The sequence below is a fragment of the Salmo trutta genome, chromosome 6 (genome assembly GCF_901001165.1).
Source record: "Salmo trutta chromosome 6, fSalTru1.1, whole genome shotgun sequence".
In the NCBI taxonomy this organism is placed as follows: Eukaryota; Metazoa; Chordata; class Actinopteri; order Salmoniformes; family Salmonidae; genus Salmo; species Salmo trutta.
The window spans coordinates 10,678,776-10,698,879 of record NC_042962.1 but is presented as its reverse complement, the minus strand read 5'-3'; the positions used below and the strand labels follow the sequence as shown (position 1 = coordinate 10,698,879).

Genomic DNA, 20,104 nt, shown 5'->3' with positions numbered 1-20,104 from the left:
TTAAGGAAGTGCCTTGGTGGTTCCAAACTTCTTCCATTTAAGAATTATGGAGGCCACTGTGTTCTTGGGGACCTTAAATGCCGCAGAAATGTTTTGGTACCCTTCCCCAGATCTGTGCCTCGACACAATCCTGTCTCGGAGCTCTACGGACAATTTATTCGACCTTATGGCTTGGTTTTTGCTCTGAAATGCACTGTCAACCGTGGGAGCTTAAATAGACAGGTTTGTGGCTTTCCAAATAATGTCCAATCAATTGAATTTACCACAGGTGGACTCCAATCAAGTTGTAGAAACATCTCAACGATGATCAATGGAAACAGGATGCACCTGAGCTCAATTTCGAGTCTCATAGCAAAGGGTCTGAATACTTACAGTACCAGTGAAAAGTTTGGGCATACCTACTCATTCAAAACTATAAATAACACATATGGAATCATGTAGTAACTAAAAAAGTGTTAAACAAATCAAAATATGTTTTAGATTTTAGATTCTTCAAAGTAGTCAACCTTTGTCTTGATGACAGCTTTGCACACACTTCGCATTCTCTCAATCAGCTTCACCTGGAATGCTTTTCCAACAGTCTTGAAGGAGTTCCCACATATGCTGGGCACTTGTTGGCTGCTTTTCCTTCACTCTGCGGTTCAACTCATCCCAAACCATCTCAATTGGGTTGAGGTCGGGTGATTGTGTAGGTCAGGTCATCTGATGCAGCACTCCATCACTCTCCTTCTTGGTCAAATAGCCCTTACACAGCCTGGAGGTGTTTTGGGTCATTGTCCTGTTGAAAAACAAATGATAGTCCCACTAAGTGCAAACCAGAGGGGATGGCGTATTTGTGCTGAATGCTGTGGTAGCCATGCTGGTTAGGTGTGCCTTTGAATTCTGTAATAAATCAGACACAGTGTCACCAGCAAAGCACCCCCACACCATCACATCTCCTCCATGCTTCACGGTGGGAACCACACATGCGGAGATCATCCATTCACCTACTCTGCGTCTCACAGAGACACAGCGGTTGGAACCAAAAATCTCACATTTGGACTCATCAGACAAAAGGACACATTTCCACCGGTCTAATGTACATTGTTCGTGTTTCTTGGCCCAAGAAAGTCCCCCCCCCCCCTCGTCCCATTGATGCGTGCACAGGGAACATCTGCTCCTTCATCCTTCATAGCTTGAGGGAGGCGCTATCAATAACAAATCTGTAAATCTTAACCTGAAGGGTGTGTGACCTTGTGGGATTTCGTTACAACAGTGGCATTTTCTGCTGGGTTGACAGATGGAATTGTAGGACCCTTCAATACTGACACCATACTGACCTACAGTAGAGTTATCACCAACAGGCCTGCAACCCAACTACAGGTAATAACCACACTAATATGTGTGGTCATGTGACCGATGGTGTTGTCCATTCATACACAGCCATTGATTTTGTTATTCATGTGCTCAGAACCAGCAGTATCATTTTAGAACGACTAGAGGGCGATCTTGTCCTGTATTCAGACTGCCTCCGAGTCTACTCCCCAGACACACTGGGTACATTACAGTTTAATATCAGCTGAAACTGTACCAAAAAAGTATTATTTTGTACAGAAATCTATTAAATTACTACTGTCTGAAGGGTTGTACAAAGGTTACGTAATTGTTCTAGTGTGTGCATGAAGATCCCGAGCAAATTCTATCCCTTATTACCTTATGCATTAACTCAGTACGCTCCCTCTTCTGTCAATGCAATTTTAATCCAAATTTGTGCTGACTGATCAACAGTGTCAAGTTACTTTTCAATGTGTTCCCGAAAAACTGAAGTCGCTATCCACAAGTTAACAGTAGCATGGGTGCAGTTTGCACACAAAAGCAAAGTAAAGCTAAAATAACAATGTAGCGACCCGCACAGACAGCTGTGTGTTATGTGTTAAGCTATTCGTTGGTTGTGTTGTACTTACCAGTACCCAGTGTTCGCGGGGTCCAACATGCCAATCAACCTGCTATCTGCCAATCACGGGAATGCCTGGAATGTTCTGATGCCGGGCATCCTGATGGTTGGCGGAGTGGCGTGGAGGTGGTTGGGCAGGGGGATGGAGCATTGCAAGTTAAGACCATGTTTAACCATTGTTCCCTCTCTTACGTCTGGTCTTCACAAGAGAAGGTCACGGTTGTTTTGTACGGGTATCCTTCATTTATTTGGCGTGGGTTACGGCCAAACAGTAGCCTGTGTGAATTTGGGTTAATAAACCGTCAATTCGTAAACTCAAGCCTCTGTCTTGACAACTGTTCCTTTATGATCTAGTCAGGTCATTACAATAATAATCATCGTTGCTTGCTTGCGCGATCTGTGCGCAGTCAAAAGAAAATGCCATGCTAACTTGGTTAGCTATGTGATAAAAATGTAACAGTTTTCAACACATCCACTGTTTTACACTATTTTTTAACCAAGCAGGATAAATAATCGTTCAATCAGCACTGAGTGAATGAATAAAAACATTTTGGAACAAACGTCATCACCAGACTGTCCATTTCCATAGAGTGGTCCTGGATTCGCGAACCGGAGGGGATATTTTGACCATTCTATTTCTTGTACAGTTTTTGACACCCCTTACCTTTCCCGACACACATCGGCACGCACACATACACGCTCAAACTCTCAAGGAAGAGGTCTTTGCCCTCATCCGTCAGAAGCACGCCATCCCTACGGTACAAATGCGCAAGATAAATTGCACAGGTTGTAAAGGTTTCTCCTTTTCAGGCTCTGCTTTATGTCATTTCAGAAGCTAAGACATTTTTCAAGCTGGCCCACGTGCATCTGACAAATGACGTACGCTTATTAATATGCACACAGTAAATCGCACACTATCAGCAGCACGTACAGTATGTACTGTATAGTCTGTTCCAGATCTATGAGTACTGCCATCTGTTTTCAGATTTACACTGAGTAAACCAAACATTAGGAACACCTTCCTAATATTGAGTTGCACCCCTGGTTTGCCCTCAGAGCAGCTTCAATTTGCTGGGGCATGGCCCATGTTGACTCCAATGCTTCCCACAGTTGTGTCAAGTTGGCTGGATGTCCCTTGGGTGGTGGACAATTCTTGATACACACAGGAAACTGTTGAGAGTGAAAAACCCAGCAGCGTTAAAGTTCTTGACACAAACCGGTGCGCTTGGCACCTACTACCATACCCTGTTCAAAAGCATATGGGGCGGCAGGTAGCCTAGTGGTTAGAGTGTTGGACTTGTAACCGAAAGGTTGCAAGATCGAATTCCCGAGCTGACAAGGTAAAAATCTGTTGTTCTACGCCTGAACAAGGCAGTTAACCCACTGTTCCTAGGCCATCATTGAAAATAAGAATTTGTTCTTAACTGACTTGCTCAGTTAAATAAAGAAAATACATATAATCTTTTGTCTTTCCCATTCTCTCTCTGAATGGCACATATCCATGTCTCAAGGCATAAAAATCCTACTACCTACTACTGAAAAATAGCTATTTACATGTGATAAATGAATGTCATATGCTGCATTTGCTATAGGCCTATTGTTTACCTTTTTGTTGGTGACACTTCGATATCTTGATAATATGAAGTTGTTTGAAGGACAAATCCACAGATGAAACAATAACAACGGTTGCCCCGCCTCTGTTTTGGTAAAAAGCTGAGGGATGGACCTGGAGAAATGTAACCACTCTTATTGTTTTAACCATTTTGAGGCTTTTTTTTTTATATATTTATTTGATAAAAAAATTAAAAATGTAACTACATTGTTGGTTAGGGGCTTGTAAGTAACCATTTCACTGTGAGGTCTACACCTGTTGTATTCGACGCATGTGACAAATACAATATGATTTGATTTGAGTTACAGTGTTAGTTTTACATTTACAATGTCTCCTCCCCTTCATCTACACTGATTGAATTGGATTTAACAGCTGACATTAATAAGGGACCATAGATTTCCCCTGGTCAGTCTACCGTGTCATGGAAAGAGCATTCTTAATGTGCAGTATACTCAGTTTATATATCATTTGGCTGTATGTCTTTTTAGATATAGGCCTATTGTAAATGTGTATTATTGTTGTGTCCCCAAATAAATACAAGTACAAAGATAACTTTAAGCTACATATTCATTTGAAAGAGGTAATGAATTGTCCATTGATCAGCACAACAACAGATTATACAGGACCATGCTGGAAAAAACAAGTGGTTCTGAGTTTATGTCAATATTACACAGGTAAGCTAAGAGTTACAGAAATCAGGAATGCAGACAGGCTCTATATACCTCTATATCTATATGAGTGACTGTGTCTAACACATCACCTTCTGTTGGGTACCTACTGACAGAAATGATGTCATGAAATATTCATATTTTTCAATGGCATGTATTGTTAAATAAATGTTTAAGGGAATACAGGCAGGCACCACATTACTACAAAACAGCTCTGAAAGTTGAAAATTGCATGCTTTGAAGGTGTGTGTGTATGTGTGTTTGCGTGTGTGTGTTTCACTGCACCAGTCCAACTCCAATCAGGTCTCTCAGATTCTCTGTGTCAGCACCCCCTCCTGCCTCCCTCCTCCCCCATCCTCTCCCTCCTTGCCCAGCCCCCTCTTCTCATTGGATGACCTAGTGGGGTTGCCAAGGAAACATCTGTGGTGAGGTTACCCTGCGAAATGTGGGGTGCATCTTTTTTGAATGGGCCTCAATCACACACAAACACACACACACACACACAAACGGGAATGCATGCATGGACACACATGTATGCATCCCCGTTGTCGAATACACACACACACACACACACACACACACACACACTCAGGGGAAAATCAGTGGTGAGGTTTTATAGAAGCAAGGCTAGTTACCCCTGGCGATGTAATGATGGAGGAAAAGATGACAGGAGGAGAGAACTGCTATCATTGTTACCTGGTGGTTTTATCCAAAAGAGAATATTATCTATTATAAACTGGGTGGTTCAAGCCCTGAATGCTGATTGGCTGAAAGTATGATGGGTATGACAAAACATGTATTTTTACTGCTTTAATTACGTTGGTAACCATTTTATAACAGCAGTAAAGGCACCTGGGGGGTTTGTGGTATATGACCAACAGGCTTGGGTAGGTTACTTTCTAAATGTAATCCGTTACAGTTACTAGTTACCTGTCCAGTAACGGCTGATTTTTAATGGAATATCTACACAGGCGTACAGAGGCCAATTTATCAGCAACCAGATACTCAACTAGTCTAAAGAAGGCCAGTTTTATTGCTTCTTTAATCAGAACAACAGTTTTCAGCTGTGCTAACATAATTGCAAAAGGGTTTTCTAATGATCAATTAGCCTTTTAAAATGATAAACTTGGATTAGCTAACACAACGTGCCATTGGAATACAGCAGTGATGGTTGCTGATAATGGGCCTCTGTACGCCTTTGTAGATATTCCATTAAAAATCTGCCGTTTCCAGCGACAATAGTCATTTACAACATTAACAATGTCTACACTGTATTTCTGATAAATTTGATGTTATTTTAATGGACAAAAAAAGTAGCTTTTCTTTCAAAAACAAGGAAATTTCTAAGTGACCACAATCTGGATGTAGCAACAACATATTGCCCCTTTAAGTCTATCAAAAGTGTGTGAGTTTGAACAAGTGTCCATTAGGCCTATGGATTTAATGTTTTTATCAGCATGAATCATTTATCAGCATTTTTCACTGTCTGTCCACTGGTTTCAAAAACAATGATTGATAGGTAGCTTAAACTTCTTGAATTCAACCATTATTGGGTTTAAATGCACATTTAGATTTGTGAACAGCCATCCACAACAACAACAATCTGTAAGGTGCAAATAGCTAAATGAGAGAGCAGCAGTGTGATTCACATCAATGCGCTATGTAGATATCAGTAATAAGTGATATCCGTACCGCCGTAGACTACACCACTGCTGTCATCCTTACCTCCAAGCGTTTATTAAAGTTGGATAATCTTTGGATGCCGACAGCAGTCATAACATTGGAAGACATATCTTGGACTGTAGCCTATAAAAGCCTATTCCTGCTCTTTCCCTGCAATCAATCAAACACATTGCTGTGCCATCATAGTGGTCTCTGATTTATGGTCAGACTCGCTCACGTTGAACAAATTAACATTTGTGCCTTTTTTAAATGCTGATTTGAATGTCATTGAGAAAACAGTGTCAAAGATTTTATTTCCCAAACATCCTTTCTGAATTTAAAAGTAATCCTCGAAGTAATCATCTAGTTTCTCAAAAGTATCTGTAATCTGATTACAATATTTTTGCTGGTAACGTAACAGATTACAGTTAGAGTTTTTTTGTAATCCGTTACTCCCCAACCCTGATGGCCAATATACCACGGCTAAAGGCTGTATCCAGGCACTCCGCGTTGCGCCGTGCGTAAGAACAGCCCTTAGCTGTGGTATATTGGCCATATACCACACCCCCTTGTGCCTTATTGGTTAAGTATATCATCATCATCATTATCATCATCATCATCATCAGTACAGTCTGACCTGAATAGTCATGCAGGTATAATTCTTCTACATTATGCAGATTCTCACACGAACACACGCACACACAGACACTTACACTTACATTCTTCTCCTCCCTACTCCTCATTCTTCTCCTCCCTACCCCCCATTCTTCTCCTCCCTACCCCTCATTCTTCTCCTCCCTACCCCTCATTCTTCTCCTCCCTACTCCTCATTCTTCTCCTCCCTACCCCTCATTATTCTCCTCCCTACTCCTCATTCTTCTCCTCCCTACTCCTCATTCTTCTCCTCCCTACTCCTCATTCTTCTCCTCCCTACTCCCCATTCTTCTCCTCCCTACTCCCCATTCTTCTCCTCCCTACTCCCCATTCTTCTCCTCCCTACCCCTCATTCTTCTCCTCCCTACTCCCCATTCTTCTCCTCCCTACTCCCCATTCTTCTCCTCCCTACTCCTCATTCTTCTCCTCCCTACCCCTCATTATTCTCCTCCCTACCCCTCATTCTTCTCCTCCCTACTCCCCATTCTTCTCCTCCCTACTCCTCATTCTTCTCCTCCCTACCCCCCATTCTTCTCCTCCCTACCCCTCATTATTCTCCTCCCTACCCCTCATTCTTCTCCTCCCTACCCCCCATTCTTCTCCTCCCTACCCCTCATTCTTCTCCTCCCTACCCCTCATTCTTCTCCTCCCTACTCCTCATTCTTCTCCTCCCTACTCCTCATTCTTCTCCTCCCTACCCCTCATTCTTCTCCTCCCTACCCCCCATTCTTCTCCTCCCTACTCCTCATTCTTCTCCTCCCTACCCCTCATTCTTCTCCTCCCTACTCCTCATTCTTCTCCTCCCTACTCCTCATTCTTCTCCTCCCTACCCCTCATTCTTCTCCTCCCTACTCCCCATTCTTCTCCTCCCTACTCCCCATTCTTCTCCTCCCTACTCCTCATTCTTCTCCTCCTTACTCCTCATTCTTCTCCTCCCTACTCCTCATTCTTCTCCTCCCTACCCCTCATTCTTCTCCTCCCTACCCCTCATTCTTCTCCTCCCTACTCCCCATTCTTCTCCTCCCTACTCCCCATTCTTCTCCTCCCTACTCCCCATTCTTCTCCTCCCTACTCCCCATTCTTCTCCTCCCTACCCCCCATTCTTCTCCTCCCTTCTCCCCATTCTTCTCCTCCCTACTCCCCATTCTTCTCCTCCCTACCCCTCATTCTTCTCCTCCCTACCCCTCATTCTTCTCCTCCCTACTCCCCATTCTTCTCCTCCCTACTCCCCATTCTTCTCCTCCCTACTCCCCATTCTTCTCCTCCCTACTCCCCATTCTTCTCCTCCCTACCCCTCATTCTTCTCCTCCCTACTCCCCATTCTTCTCCTCCCTACTCCCCATTCTTCTCCTCCCTACTCCCCATTCTTCTCCTCCCTACCCCTCATTCTTCTCCTCCCTACTCCCCATTCTTCTCCTCCCTACTCCCCATTCTTCTCCTCCCTACTCCCCATTCTTCTCCTCCCTACCCCTCATTCTTCTCCTCCCTACTCCCCATTCTTCTCCTCCCTACTCCCCATTCTTCTCCTCCCTACTCCCCATTCTTCTCCTCCCTACTCCCCATTCTTCTCCTCCCTACCCCTCAGTCTTTAGTTCTCTTTTTCATTCTCTCTCATTTCTCTTCTCAGTCTGTCGTTTTTGTTTTCATCTGTACAAAATTGAAAATAATTCCACCCAGTCTTTTTAGTCGAATATAAACCCACGCTAAATGTGTGTGGGGTCAAAGTCCAGGTTGCCCAGAAAACTAAAAGGAGATGAGATCAGCAACAGTGTCTATAACCCACCACAAATGCACACAAACAAGTACACACATGTACACACACACACAGACCCCTCTCTCTTTCATCATGAGAAGCTTTGATCTGGTATTACCTAATGCTTTTACATAAACTACACTCTGCAGGGAGCGAGAGGGGGGGAGAAGAAGATGGGGCTAGAGATGGAGGGGAGAAAAAGAAAGAGGGGGGAGGGGAGAAAGCGGGGGAGAGAGAGATGAAGGGGAGAATGAGATGTATTTTTTCTGCACCATTACAAAGGGGATTCACACTGCACCAAATCCTCCTGCCTTCCGTAGGCGTACACACACACACAAATACATCCTTTCTCCAGCAACACGTGCGTCCCTCTAACAATGACAGAGAAAGCTTACAAAAAGAGACATTCCCTCCCATCTATATTCAACACTCAAACACACACACTTAAGCAGATAGGGGGGTCTTAAAGTAAATGAACACACACACACACACACACACACACACACTTGCCCGGTTTCATATTGACAGAAAGCCTGTATCAGCTGCAGCCAGCCTCTCTCTTTGTGTCTCTCTCACACCTTCACCATTCATTCAGTCTCAGAAAGACCACACAATCTAACAATCAATCTAACATTTGGATGTCTTCTTGAGGAACAAGTGATGTGAGTTGTATATCCATCAGCAGCTGTAGCTCTCTGAGCCACACACAACAACATCACCCCCACTGCAGCAGAGCAACAACATCACCCCCCACTGCAGCAGAGCAACAACATCACCCCCCACTGCAGCAGAGCAACAACATCACCTCCCACTGCAGCAGAACAACAACATCACCCCCCACTGCAGCAGAGCAACAACATCACCCCACACTGCAGCAGAGCAACAACATCACCCCCCACTGCAGCAGAGCAACAACATCACCCCCCACTGCAGCAGAGCAACAACATCACCCCCCACTGCAGCAGAGCAACAACATCACCCCCCACTGCAGCAGAACAACAACATCACCCCCCACTGCAGCAGAGCAACAACATCACCCCCCACTGCAGCAGAACAACAACATCACCCCCCACTGCAGCAAAGCAACAACATCACCCCCCACTGCAGCAGAGCAACAACATCACCCCCCACTGCAGCAGAGCAACAACATCACCCTCCCATCCCTCCTCCTGTGTGTGTGTGTGTGTGTGTGTGTGTGTGTGTGTGTGTGTGTGTGTGTGTGTGTGTGTGTGTGTGTGTGTGTGTGTGTGTGTGTGTGTGTGTGTGTGTGTGTGTGTGTGTGTGTGTCTGCTAACAGGCGACTGAAATGGATGCCAACACACTGAGCCAGAATCGTCTCTATTAGCGCGAACACAGCGATTTATTAATTAAACAAAGATATTCACACCATTAACAGAGGGAAAGAAAACAAAGATATTCACACCATTAACAGAGTGAAAAAAAAAGATATTCACACCAGAGGGAATAAAAGACAGAGAGATGGACAGACAGGTAGGTAGATGTAAGGCTGAGAGTGACATCATGCTGCATTCAGATCTCATTGTCTATAGGTCTGTAACTCCTAATGGTATAGAATAACAGCAGGACGAGGGAAGAAGAGCGTGTCTATGATTTTGGGATGGAGGGTGGTTACTCCTGATTTGGGGATGGAGGGTGAAGGTTACTCCTGATTTGGGGATGGAGGGTGAAGATTCCTCCTGATTTGGGGATGGAGGGTGAAGGTTGCTCCTGATTTGGGGACGGAGGGTGAAGTTTACTCCTGATTTGGGGACGGAGGGTGAAGTTTACTCCTGATTTGGGGATGGAGGGTGAAGGTTACTCCTGATTTGGGGATGGAGGGTGAAGGTTACTCCTGATTTGGGGACGGAGGGTGAAGTTTACTCCTGATTTGGGGATGGAGGGTGAAGGTTACTCTGATTTGGGGATGGAGGGTGAAGGTTACTCCTGATTTGGGGATGGGAGGGGAAGGTTACTCCTGATTTGGGGATGAAGTATACTCCTGATTTGGGGATGGAGGGTGAAGGTTACTCCTGATTTGGGGATGGAGGGTGAAGGTTACTCCTGATTTGGGGATGAAGTGTACTCCTGATTTGGGGATGGGAGGTGAAGGTTACTCCTGATTTGGGGATGGAGGGTGAAGGTTACTCCTGATTTGGGGATGAAGTGTACTCCTGATTTGGGGATGGAGGGTGAAGGTTCCTCCTGATTTGGGGATGAAGTGTACTCCTGATTTGGGTATAGAGGGTGAAGTTTACTCCTGATTTGGGGATGGGAGGGGAAGGTTACTCCTGATTTGGGGATGGAGGGTGAAGGTTACTCCTGATTTGGGGATGATGTGTACTCCTGATTTGGGGATGGAGGGTGAAGATTACTCCTGATTTGGGGATGGAGGGTGAAGGTTACTCCTGATTTGGGGACGGAGGGTGAAGGTTACTCCTGATTTGGGGATGGAGGGTGAAGGTTACTCCTGATTTGGGGATGGGAGGTGAAGGTTACTCCTGATTTGGGGATGGAGGGTGAAGGTTACTCCTGATTTGGGGATGATGTGTACTCCTGATTTGGGGATGGAGGGTGAAGATTACTCCTGATTTGGGGACGGAGGGTGAAGGTTACTCCTGATTTGGGGATGGAGGGTGAAGATTACTCCTGATTTGGGGATGGGAGGTGAAGGTTACTCCTGATTTGGGGATGGAGGGTGAAGGTTACTCCTGATTTGGGGACGGAGGGTGAAGGTTACTCCTGATTTGGGGATGGAGGGTGAAGATTACTCCTGATTTGGGGATGGGAGGTGAAGGTTACTCCTGATTTGGGGATGGAGGGTGAAGGTTACTCCTGATTTGGGGACGGAGGGTGAAGGTTGCTCCTGATTTGGGGATGGAGGGTGAAGGTTACTCCTGATTTGGGGATGGAGGGTGAAGGTTACTCCTGATTTGGGGATGAAGTGTACTCCTGATTTGGGGACAGAGGGTGAAGGTTACTCCTGATTTGGGGATGAAGTGTACTCCTGATTTGGGGATGGAGGGTGAAGGTTACTCCTGATTTGGGGATGGGGGATGAAGTGTACTCTTGATTTGGGGACGGAGGGTGAAATGTAATCCTGATTTGGGGATGGGAGGGTGAAAGTTAGTCCTGATTTGGAGATGGAGGGTGGGGGGTGGTGAATAATACTCCTGAATGTATGCCACAGGCAAGCTTTGGCCCCCACCCCCACACACACCTCCTTTATAAATCAGAAACAAAAACGAAGGCCCACTAAGTAGCTGGTGTGTTCACAGTCAAGGTTGGTTGCGGTATCTCATGAAACATTATTCTATAAAAAAGAGTATGAAAACTAGTGAAGAACAAAGTACTCAGTAGAAAAAAGCATTGTATTAATGTGTCCTGGTAGAGAAGAAAGTAATCCAGGGTTGGTACGAAAGACAGTTCTTGACGTGGTGTGTGTGTGTGTGTGTGTGTGTGTGTGTTTGCTGAGAAGCTGCTTCAGTACCTGCCCCTCGTGGCACGCTTGGACAGCCTCGGGTGGAGGTGCAAGCTGGTGGTCCTGATATTTGGCATTCTCAGTCACGTACACCGGCTTGCAATGTTTGACCTCTAGATTGAGGGCCTGAGAAAAACTAGGGCAAAGCAGTAGGCTAGGTATTGCCCTGGGCAGCCTAGCTGTTTGGAGAAGGAGCTGCTTTCTGTACCCTTGAGTAACATGCAAAAAAGGGACTTTGAAATGTTTGGATCCTTTTTTTTGTAAATTTGATTGGTGGATTCAAATAAAGTATTTAAAATGTGTGTGTGTGTGTGTGTGTGTGTGTGTGTGTGTGTGTGTGTGTGTGTGTGTGTGTGTGTGTGTGTGTGTGTGTGTGTGTGTCATTGTTCCCTGATCCTAGTGCCTTGTGTTCCAGGCACCTCATGCAGCGAGTGTTCAGTTAGTTTTCCAGTTTTCCATTAGGTGATTTGTTACGGTTGTAAATCCCAGAGAGATAGAACCTGCAGCTGTTTTCCCAGATTGCAGTGCGGCTGTGTAAGGTCATCACAGTACAGTAGTTGCTTGTTTGAGTGGTGGAGTCCATCAGGTCCAGAGGACCATGTGTGTGTTTATGTTTCACTAAGGAGGATGTTTTAGGGACGTTTCTTGGCAAGGTAAGGTATCCTGTGATCTCCATGTGTACCTTAATGAATAAACATACATACATTCTCTCGGATTTATTTTAGCAATGTTGTCATCACTGCCATCCACTGGTACTTTAGCACTGGCAGAAAAATAGTCAGCAGTACAACCAATCAGGTTTTAGAAGACGGTGGTCCACTGTAGCTCAGTTGGTAGCACATAGCGCTTGCAATGCCAGGATGGTGGGTTTGATTCCTGGGATCATCCATCATAAAAAATTATATAATAATATGCATGTATGACTCACTGGTGGGAGGATGGGCTCAATGGAATAAATGGAATGGTATCACACATATGGAAACATGTTTGACTCCATTAATTCCATTCCAGCCATTACAATGAGCCTGCCCTCATATAGCTCCTCCCACCTGCATTACTGTACATCACTTTGGAAAAAATGGCTGCTAAATGGCATGACAAAGTTATAGATACAGATTAAGGATTGGAGTCTGGGATTAGGAGGTAATTTGTTACAGATTAGATGATGACACATTCCAAACTGTTTAATTAGATTAGGCTATTGTTAGATTAAACACGTTGTATCATATAAAATCCGTGTTTTAGAAAAAAGGACTTGAAGAGAAAAGGTAAAGGTGCTCTGGTCCTTCCTGGTGGTGTTAAAGGTGATCTGGTCCTTCCTGGTGGTGTTAAAGGTGATCTGGTCCTTCCTGGTGGTGATAAAGGTGATCTGGTCCTTCCTGGTGGTGATAAAGGTGATCTGGTCCTTCCTGGTGGTGTTAAAGGTGATCTGGTCCTTCCTGGTGGTGTTAAAGGTGATCTGGTCCTTCCTGGTGGTGTTAAAGGTGATCTGGTCCTTCCTGGTGGTGTTAAAGGTGATCTGGTCCTTCCTGGTGGTGATAAAGGTGATCTGGTCCTTCCTGGTGGTGTTAAAGGTGATCTGGTCCTTCCTGGTGGTGTTAAAGGTGATCTGGTCCTTCCTAGTGTTGTTAAAGGTGATCTGGTCCTTCCTGGTGGTGTTAAAGGTGCTCTGGTCCTTCCTGGTGGTGTTAAAGGTGATCTGGTCCTTCCTGGTGGTGTTAAAGGTGATCTGGTCCTTCCTGGTGGTGATAAAGGTGATCTGGTCCTTCCTGGTGGTGATAAAGGTGATCTGGTCCTTCCTGGTGGTGTTAAAGGTGATCTGGTCCTTCCTGGTGGTGTTAAAGGTGCTCTGGGTTTTCCTGATGGTGATAAAGGTGATCTGGTCCTTCCTGGTGGTGTTAAAGGTGATCTGGTCCTTCCTGGGGGTGTTAAAGGTGATCTGGTCCTTCCTGGTGGTGTTAAAGGTGATCTGGTCCTTCCTAGTGGTGTTAAAGGTGATCTGGTCCTTCCTGGTGGTGTGAAAGGTGATCTGGTCCTTCCTGGTGGTGTTAAAGGTGATCTGGTCCTTCCTGGTGGTGTTAAAGGTGATCTGGTCCTTCCTGGTGGTGTTAAAGGTGATCTGGTCCTTCCTAGTGGTGTTAAAGGTGCTCTGGTCCTTCCTAGTGGTGTTAAAGGTGATCTGGTCCTTCCTGGTGGTGATAAAGGTGATCTGGTCCTTCCTGGTGGTGTTAAAGGTGATCTGGTCCTTCCTGGTGGTGTTAAAGGTGCTCTGGTCCTTCCTGGTGGTGTGAAAGGTGATCTGGTCCTTCCTAGTGGTGGTAAAGGTGATCTGGTCCTTCCTGGTGGTGATAAAGGTGATCTGGTCCTTCCTGGTGGTGTTAAAGGTGATCTGGTCCTTCCTGGTGGTGTTAAAGGTGATCTGGTCCTTCCTGGTGGTGTGAAAGGTGATCACACATCCAGTGATGTTGAACACACATGTGCAGTGATGTTGTACACACATGTGCAGTGATGTTGTACACACATGTCCAGTGATGTTGTACACACACGTCCAGTGATGTTGAACACACACGTCCGGTGATGTTGAACACACACATCCAGTGATGTTGTACACACATGTCCAGTGATGTTGAACACACACATCCAGTGATGTTGTACACACACATCCAGTGATGTTGTACACACACGTCCAGTGATGTTGAACACACACATCCAGTGATGTTGAACACACACGTCCAGTGATGTTGTACACACACATCCAGTGATGTTGTACACACATGTCCAGTGATGTTGAACACACACATCCAGTGATGTTGTACACACATGTCCAGTGATGTTGTACACACACGTCCAGTGATGTTGAACACACACGTCCAGTGATGTTGTACACACACGTCCAGTGATGTTGAACACACACGTCCAGTGATGTTGAACACACACGTCCAGTGATGTTGTACACACACGTCCAGTGATGTTGTACACACATGTCCAGTGATGTTGAACACACACGTCCAGTGATGTTGTACACACACATCCAGTGATGTTGTACACACACATCCAGTGATGTTGTACACACATGTCCAGTGATGTTGAACACACACGTCCAGTGATGTTGAGCACTTATGTTCAGTTACAAAATGTCAAACTTTTTTTGCCACCCAAAGTTTATTTAGTTTTCTTGTGACCCACTAGGATCCAATGGGAGTGTTGCTTAGAGCTCTTCTCACTTTATTTCCAGTGTCTATCATTGTCTGATGCCTTCCACAACCCACCAGTCCAGCAATGTCTTACACATAAGACCAGTGATGGTGTACACAGGTTTAGTCCAAAGACACCAAAGTTCATGGCTGCCTGGTCCAAAGCTACTTCCTGGGGGCTGGCCCTTGTGTAGCGTTGCCGGCTTTGTTCCCAGGGCGACGGACTGGCACCTTGGAGACAGGGATTCTGGTCCGGGCTGGGGGAGGGGCATGGGTGGGTGTGTCAGAGGGAGGAGCGGTTGCGTGGACAGAGGAAAGAGCTGATTGGCTCACAGAGTGAGGGGGTGTGGTCTGTCTGACACTAAGAGGGATTTTGGACTCGCGTGGAAGGCTAGTGCTTCCCTTCATCGAGTGGAAAGAGGAAGAGGAGAAAGGAGGAGTAGTCCGGGCCAGAGGGCTGAGTTTGTACTCACATGCGGAGGTGGAAGGAGTACTCATCAGATCTTCTTCCTCTTCCTCGTCATCAGATCTTTCCAATTCCTCGTTGTAGAGGTCGTAGAGCGCATCGCCAGAGCAGCTGTCACACAATAGGCCAAGCCTCTGGTTCCGCAGGAAGCCGTTGTCTGGCGTTGCCGTGGGGGTTGCAGAGGGCGTATCCCAGTAGCCCTCATCCCTAAGAGCCGGGACATCCTGTTGGGGCGGGACTTCCTCCTTAGTCTCCTTCTTATTGGGCGAGGAGGTTTGGCAAGCGGCGTGAGTGGGGAGTTTAGTCACCCTTCCTCCCCCTCCTCCCCCCACTACAGGGATCTTGCTGAGTCCCAGAGACTTGACCTGGGTGAGTTTCCGCTCTGTACCCCTCGGGGGAGCCAGGTGAGAGTTGGATCGGAGGAAGGTGGGGGAGTTTTCTCCCCCAGAAGGGAGCATGTGCCAGAGCCCCTGCATGTCTGCGTCGTCCACCCCGTCAGGGCTGGCCATCTCCTCCCCACCCCCCATGTAGGCCACCACGCCGCTGCCAGAGGGCTGCTGAGTCGGGGCAGAGTGAGAGGGCATCAGCCGTGCCCTGGCAGGGAGGGGGGCAGGGGCAGAGGCTGTAGTGGAGGTGGAGGTAGGGGTGGAAGGGGTGACATCGGTATTAACGGAGCTTCGTACTCCTCCTCCTCCTCCTTCCCCACTACTAGTGCTACTGCTAGTAGCACTTTCTCCTCCTCCTCCCCCATTTCCTGCCCCCTCCTCTTCTGCGTCTGCGATGATGTCACCGCACCCCGTCAGTGAATCGAAGCTCTTGAGTGAAGTGACGTCAGTGAAGAGGACTGAACAGAGCCGGTCCACTGAGGGTTCGGATGGGGGGTCACACTGATCCAGAGGGGGGGTGGCCGTTACAGAGGAAATTGACGTTTTGGGTTTTGAGTGGAGGACGGTGCGGAGAGGGGAGGGGGATGGCGTATAGAGGGATTCTGACAGGTTTGTCGTCAAGGCGATTGATTGCGTGAGTGGTGTCGTGGCGTTGTTGGAAGGAGAGGTTCCTGCCGATTCTGTGTTTTGCTCAGCCTCTGAGCTACCATGATCCTCCTGGGGCGGGCGGGGCTGGGGTTCGAGGGTCAGAGTGATGTCTTTCACTAGTTCTGTTAGAATCACTTCCCTCTCTCTCACCTCCGCTACCGCCCCCTCTCCCTCCGTCACGTTCTCCTTCCGCCGCCATTTCATACTACTGAAGAAGCCTTTTAAACCCCTCCCCCTTCTCCCAAACCCTGTATTCTCATTGGCTCTCACACTTCCTCGTCTGAGCAGCGAAAAGAAGCTCAGTGATTTGCTGAGAGACTTCACCTGTCCCGCCTCTGATATTCCGGACTCCTCCCCTCTCTGGCCGTCTGGTTCCAAGCTCGTTAGTCCGTCATGCGTTTTACTCCTGACGAGCTCGTTAGTCGCCCCCACAGATTTCACATTCACAGAATTCACATTCACAGAATTCACATTCACAGAATTCCCGTTCCTGTTGACCCCTTTGTTCCTGAAAGAGAAGAATCCGGCCATTCCGGAGCGTCGTTTTCCGAACAGCTTGAAGGCTGCTTTGTTGATCTTCCCTGGCGGCTGGGGATCGCATGGAGGTGGAGGTGGAGGAGGCTCAACGCATTCTGACTGAACCTCCATCTTCTAGCTATCACTATCACTCTATCACTCTTTTGCTCTGGCTGTCTCCCTCTGTCTCTCTCACTCTCTCTCTCTCTGTCCTGCAGCTTGGTGTTCTCTCGCTTCCTCACTGGTTCTGTCTGACGCTTGCCTGTTGGTTTTCCCTCCCTCTCTCTCTCTTTTTTCTCACACACACAAGGTGCTGCCCCTGACTGTATCCATGGCAACTGGTTGCGCTAAGCAGCTTTCGTCAGCGTTGGTGGCTTGCCCATGCCTCTCTCTCCCTCTTCCCCTCCTCGCTCTCCACCCTCAATATACTCCTCCCTCCCCATCCCACCAGCACTATGGATCCCTCTCTTCTTTTCTCTCCTTTATTTATTTATCTATGTATGTTCACGCCCCAGATTTAATACTCCCATCACAGTGAGACAGAGAGAGAGTGACTGTCTTGTGCTGCACTGCTGTATGTGGTTGTGTGTAGGTTTTTGTGAGAGATTTCAATAGTATGAAACAAATGAGCTTGTTTTTGCTTATGAATGTGTGACTGATACAGAACTTACACGATAATGTGTGTGTGTGTGTGTGTATTTAGATTTAAAAACTTTAAGTAAACAAAACTAAGCCTCTCAAATCCCACTTAGATGAGAAGATTCAGTTGTGTAGTTTTTTTCTGTGTGTGTGTGTGTGTGAGAGAGAGAGAGAAGTAGGATTTGAGCAGATCTGCTGATCAGCGGTATCTAGAGGATGAAGTAGATTTAGAGAAATATTTCAGCATTGTTAATGTTCTTTACACACACACACAAGACTGCAGACATGTCTCTGTGCATAGCATATTACCCAATTCTCTCTCTCTCAACAAATGTCTGTTTCTTCCACACATTCTGCTTCGTGCTGTCACTCAACAAAAGTGTTTCTTCCACAGATTCTAAGTCATCTAGATGAGCTCTGTGGGTAATATTTTTCTATTCCTCCAATCCTCCCAATCTCCCCGGACGCCGAAGACGTGGATGTCGATTAAGGCAGCCCCCGCGCACCTCTCTGATTCAGAGGGGTTGGGTTAAATACGGAAGACACATTTCAGTTGAATGCATTCAGTTGTACAACTGACTAGGTATCCCCCTTTCCCTTTCCCTAAGCACCTGACCTACTTTCAGCACCTCTCTTCCCTCCTCCATCATCTCCTCTCTTCTTTCCTAGCTTTGAGGCACAAGACCCCTTTTCCACCTCATTGCTATCAAACAATGTCTGCATTCACACACTCTCACACTCTCACACACACACACACACACGAGGGCTTCCGCATAGTGAAGCGTTGAGAAAGAACTTATGCTCTTTCCCAACCAACTCTGATAGACAGAGCTCACCTAGGTCTGCCTGGAGGCCATGCTACCAGGTCAAGTTGTCTGTCTGCCTGGAGGCCATGTTACCAGGTCAAGTTGTCTGTCTGCCTGGAGGCCATGTTACCAGGTCAAGTCGTCTGCCTGCCTGGAGGCCATGTTACCAGATCAAGCCAACTGCCTGCCTGGAGGCCATGTTACCAGGTCAAGTTGTCTGTCTGTCTGTCTGGAGGCCATGTTACCAGGTCAAGTCATCTGTCTGCCTGGATGCCATGTTACCAGGTCAAGTCGTCTGCCTGCCTGGAGGCCATGTTACCAAGTCAAGTTGTCTGTCTGCCTGGAGGCCATGTTACCAGGTCAAGTTGTCTGTCTGCCTGGAGGCCATGTTACCAGGTCAAGTTGTCTGCCTGCCTGGAGGCCATGTTACCAGGTCAAGTCGTCTGTCTGCCTGGAGGCCATGTTACCAGGTCAAGTTGTCTGCCTGCCTGGAGGCCATGTTACCAGGTCAAGTCGTCTGTCTGTCTGTCTGTCTGGAGGCCATGTTACCAGGTCAAGTTGTCTGTCTGCCTGGAGGCCATGTTACCAGGTCAAGTCATCTGCCTGCTTGGAGGCCATGTTACCAGGTCAAGTTGTCTGTCTGTCTGGAGGCCATGTTACCAGGTCAAGTTGTCTGTCTGTCTGGAGGCCATGTTACCAGGTCAAGTTGTCTGTCTGCCTGGAGGCCATGTTACCAGGTCAAGTCATCTGCCTGCCTGGAGGCCATGTTACCAGGTCAAGTTGTCTGTCTGTCTGGAGGCCATGTTACCAGGTCAAGTTGTCTGTCTGTCTGGAGGCCATGTTACCAGGTCAAGTTGTCTGTCTGCCTGGAGGCCATGTTACCAGGTCAAGTCATCTGTCTGTCTGGAGGCCATGTTACCAGGTCAAGTCATCTGTCTGCCTGGATGCCATGTTACCAGGTCAAGTCGTCTGCCTGCCTGGAGGCCATGTTACCAGGTCAAGTTGTCTGCCTGCCTGGAGGCCATGTTACCAGGTCAAGTTGTCTGTCTGCCTGGAGGCCATGTTACCAGGTCAAGCCAACTGCCTGCCTGGAGGCCATGTTACCAGGTCAAGTTGTCTGTCTGTCTGTCTGGAGGCCATGTTACCAGGTCAAGTCATCTGTCTGCCTGGATGCCATGTTACCAGGTCAAGTCGTCTGCCTGCCTGGAGGCCATGTTACCAAGTCAAGTTGTCTGTCTGCCTGGAGGCCATGTTACTAGGTCATGTTGTCTGCCTGCCTGGAGGCCATGTTACCAGGTCAAGTTGTCTGCCTGCCTGGAGGCCATGTTACCAGGTCAAGTTGTCTGCCTGCCTGGAGGCCATGTTACCAGGTCAAGTTGTCTGCCTGCCTGGAGGCCATGTTACCAGGTCAAGTTGTCTGCCTGCCTGGAGGCCATGTTACCAGGTCAAGTTGTCTGCCTGCCTGGAGGCCATGTTACCAGGTCAAGTTGTCTACCTGCCTGGAGGCCATGTTACCAGGTCAAGTAGGGTTTACTGTCCGTTTGTCTTTCTGGAACAGGAACATTGGGACACACACTTGAAAGGTGATATTTCCATGGTTGAACTGAACCAAGGTTGTTGTATACAGTTCATGTGATTGTGAAAATAGTATGTTACTCCCTGTCATTGAGTGTTTTGTCACAGGCCCCC

General features: G+C 47.1%; 1 protein-coding gene across 1 annotated transcript; it reads right to left on the bottom strand.

The window, feature by feature from the left end:
- Positions 1-14,935: 14,935 nt before the first annotated feature.
- LOC115195403 (APC membrane recruitment protein 2) lies at positions 14,936-17,368 on the bottom strand. Its single transcript, XM_029755225.1, has one exon. It carries the CDS (start codon positions 17,100-17,102, stop codon positions 15,120-15,122), a length of 1,983 nt encoding a protein of 660 aa, XP_029611085.1. The 5' UTR covers positions 17,103-17,368; the 3' UTR covers positions 14,936-15,119.
- Between the last annotated feature and the right edge of the window lie 2,736 nt (positions 17,369-20,104).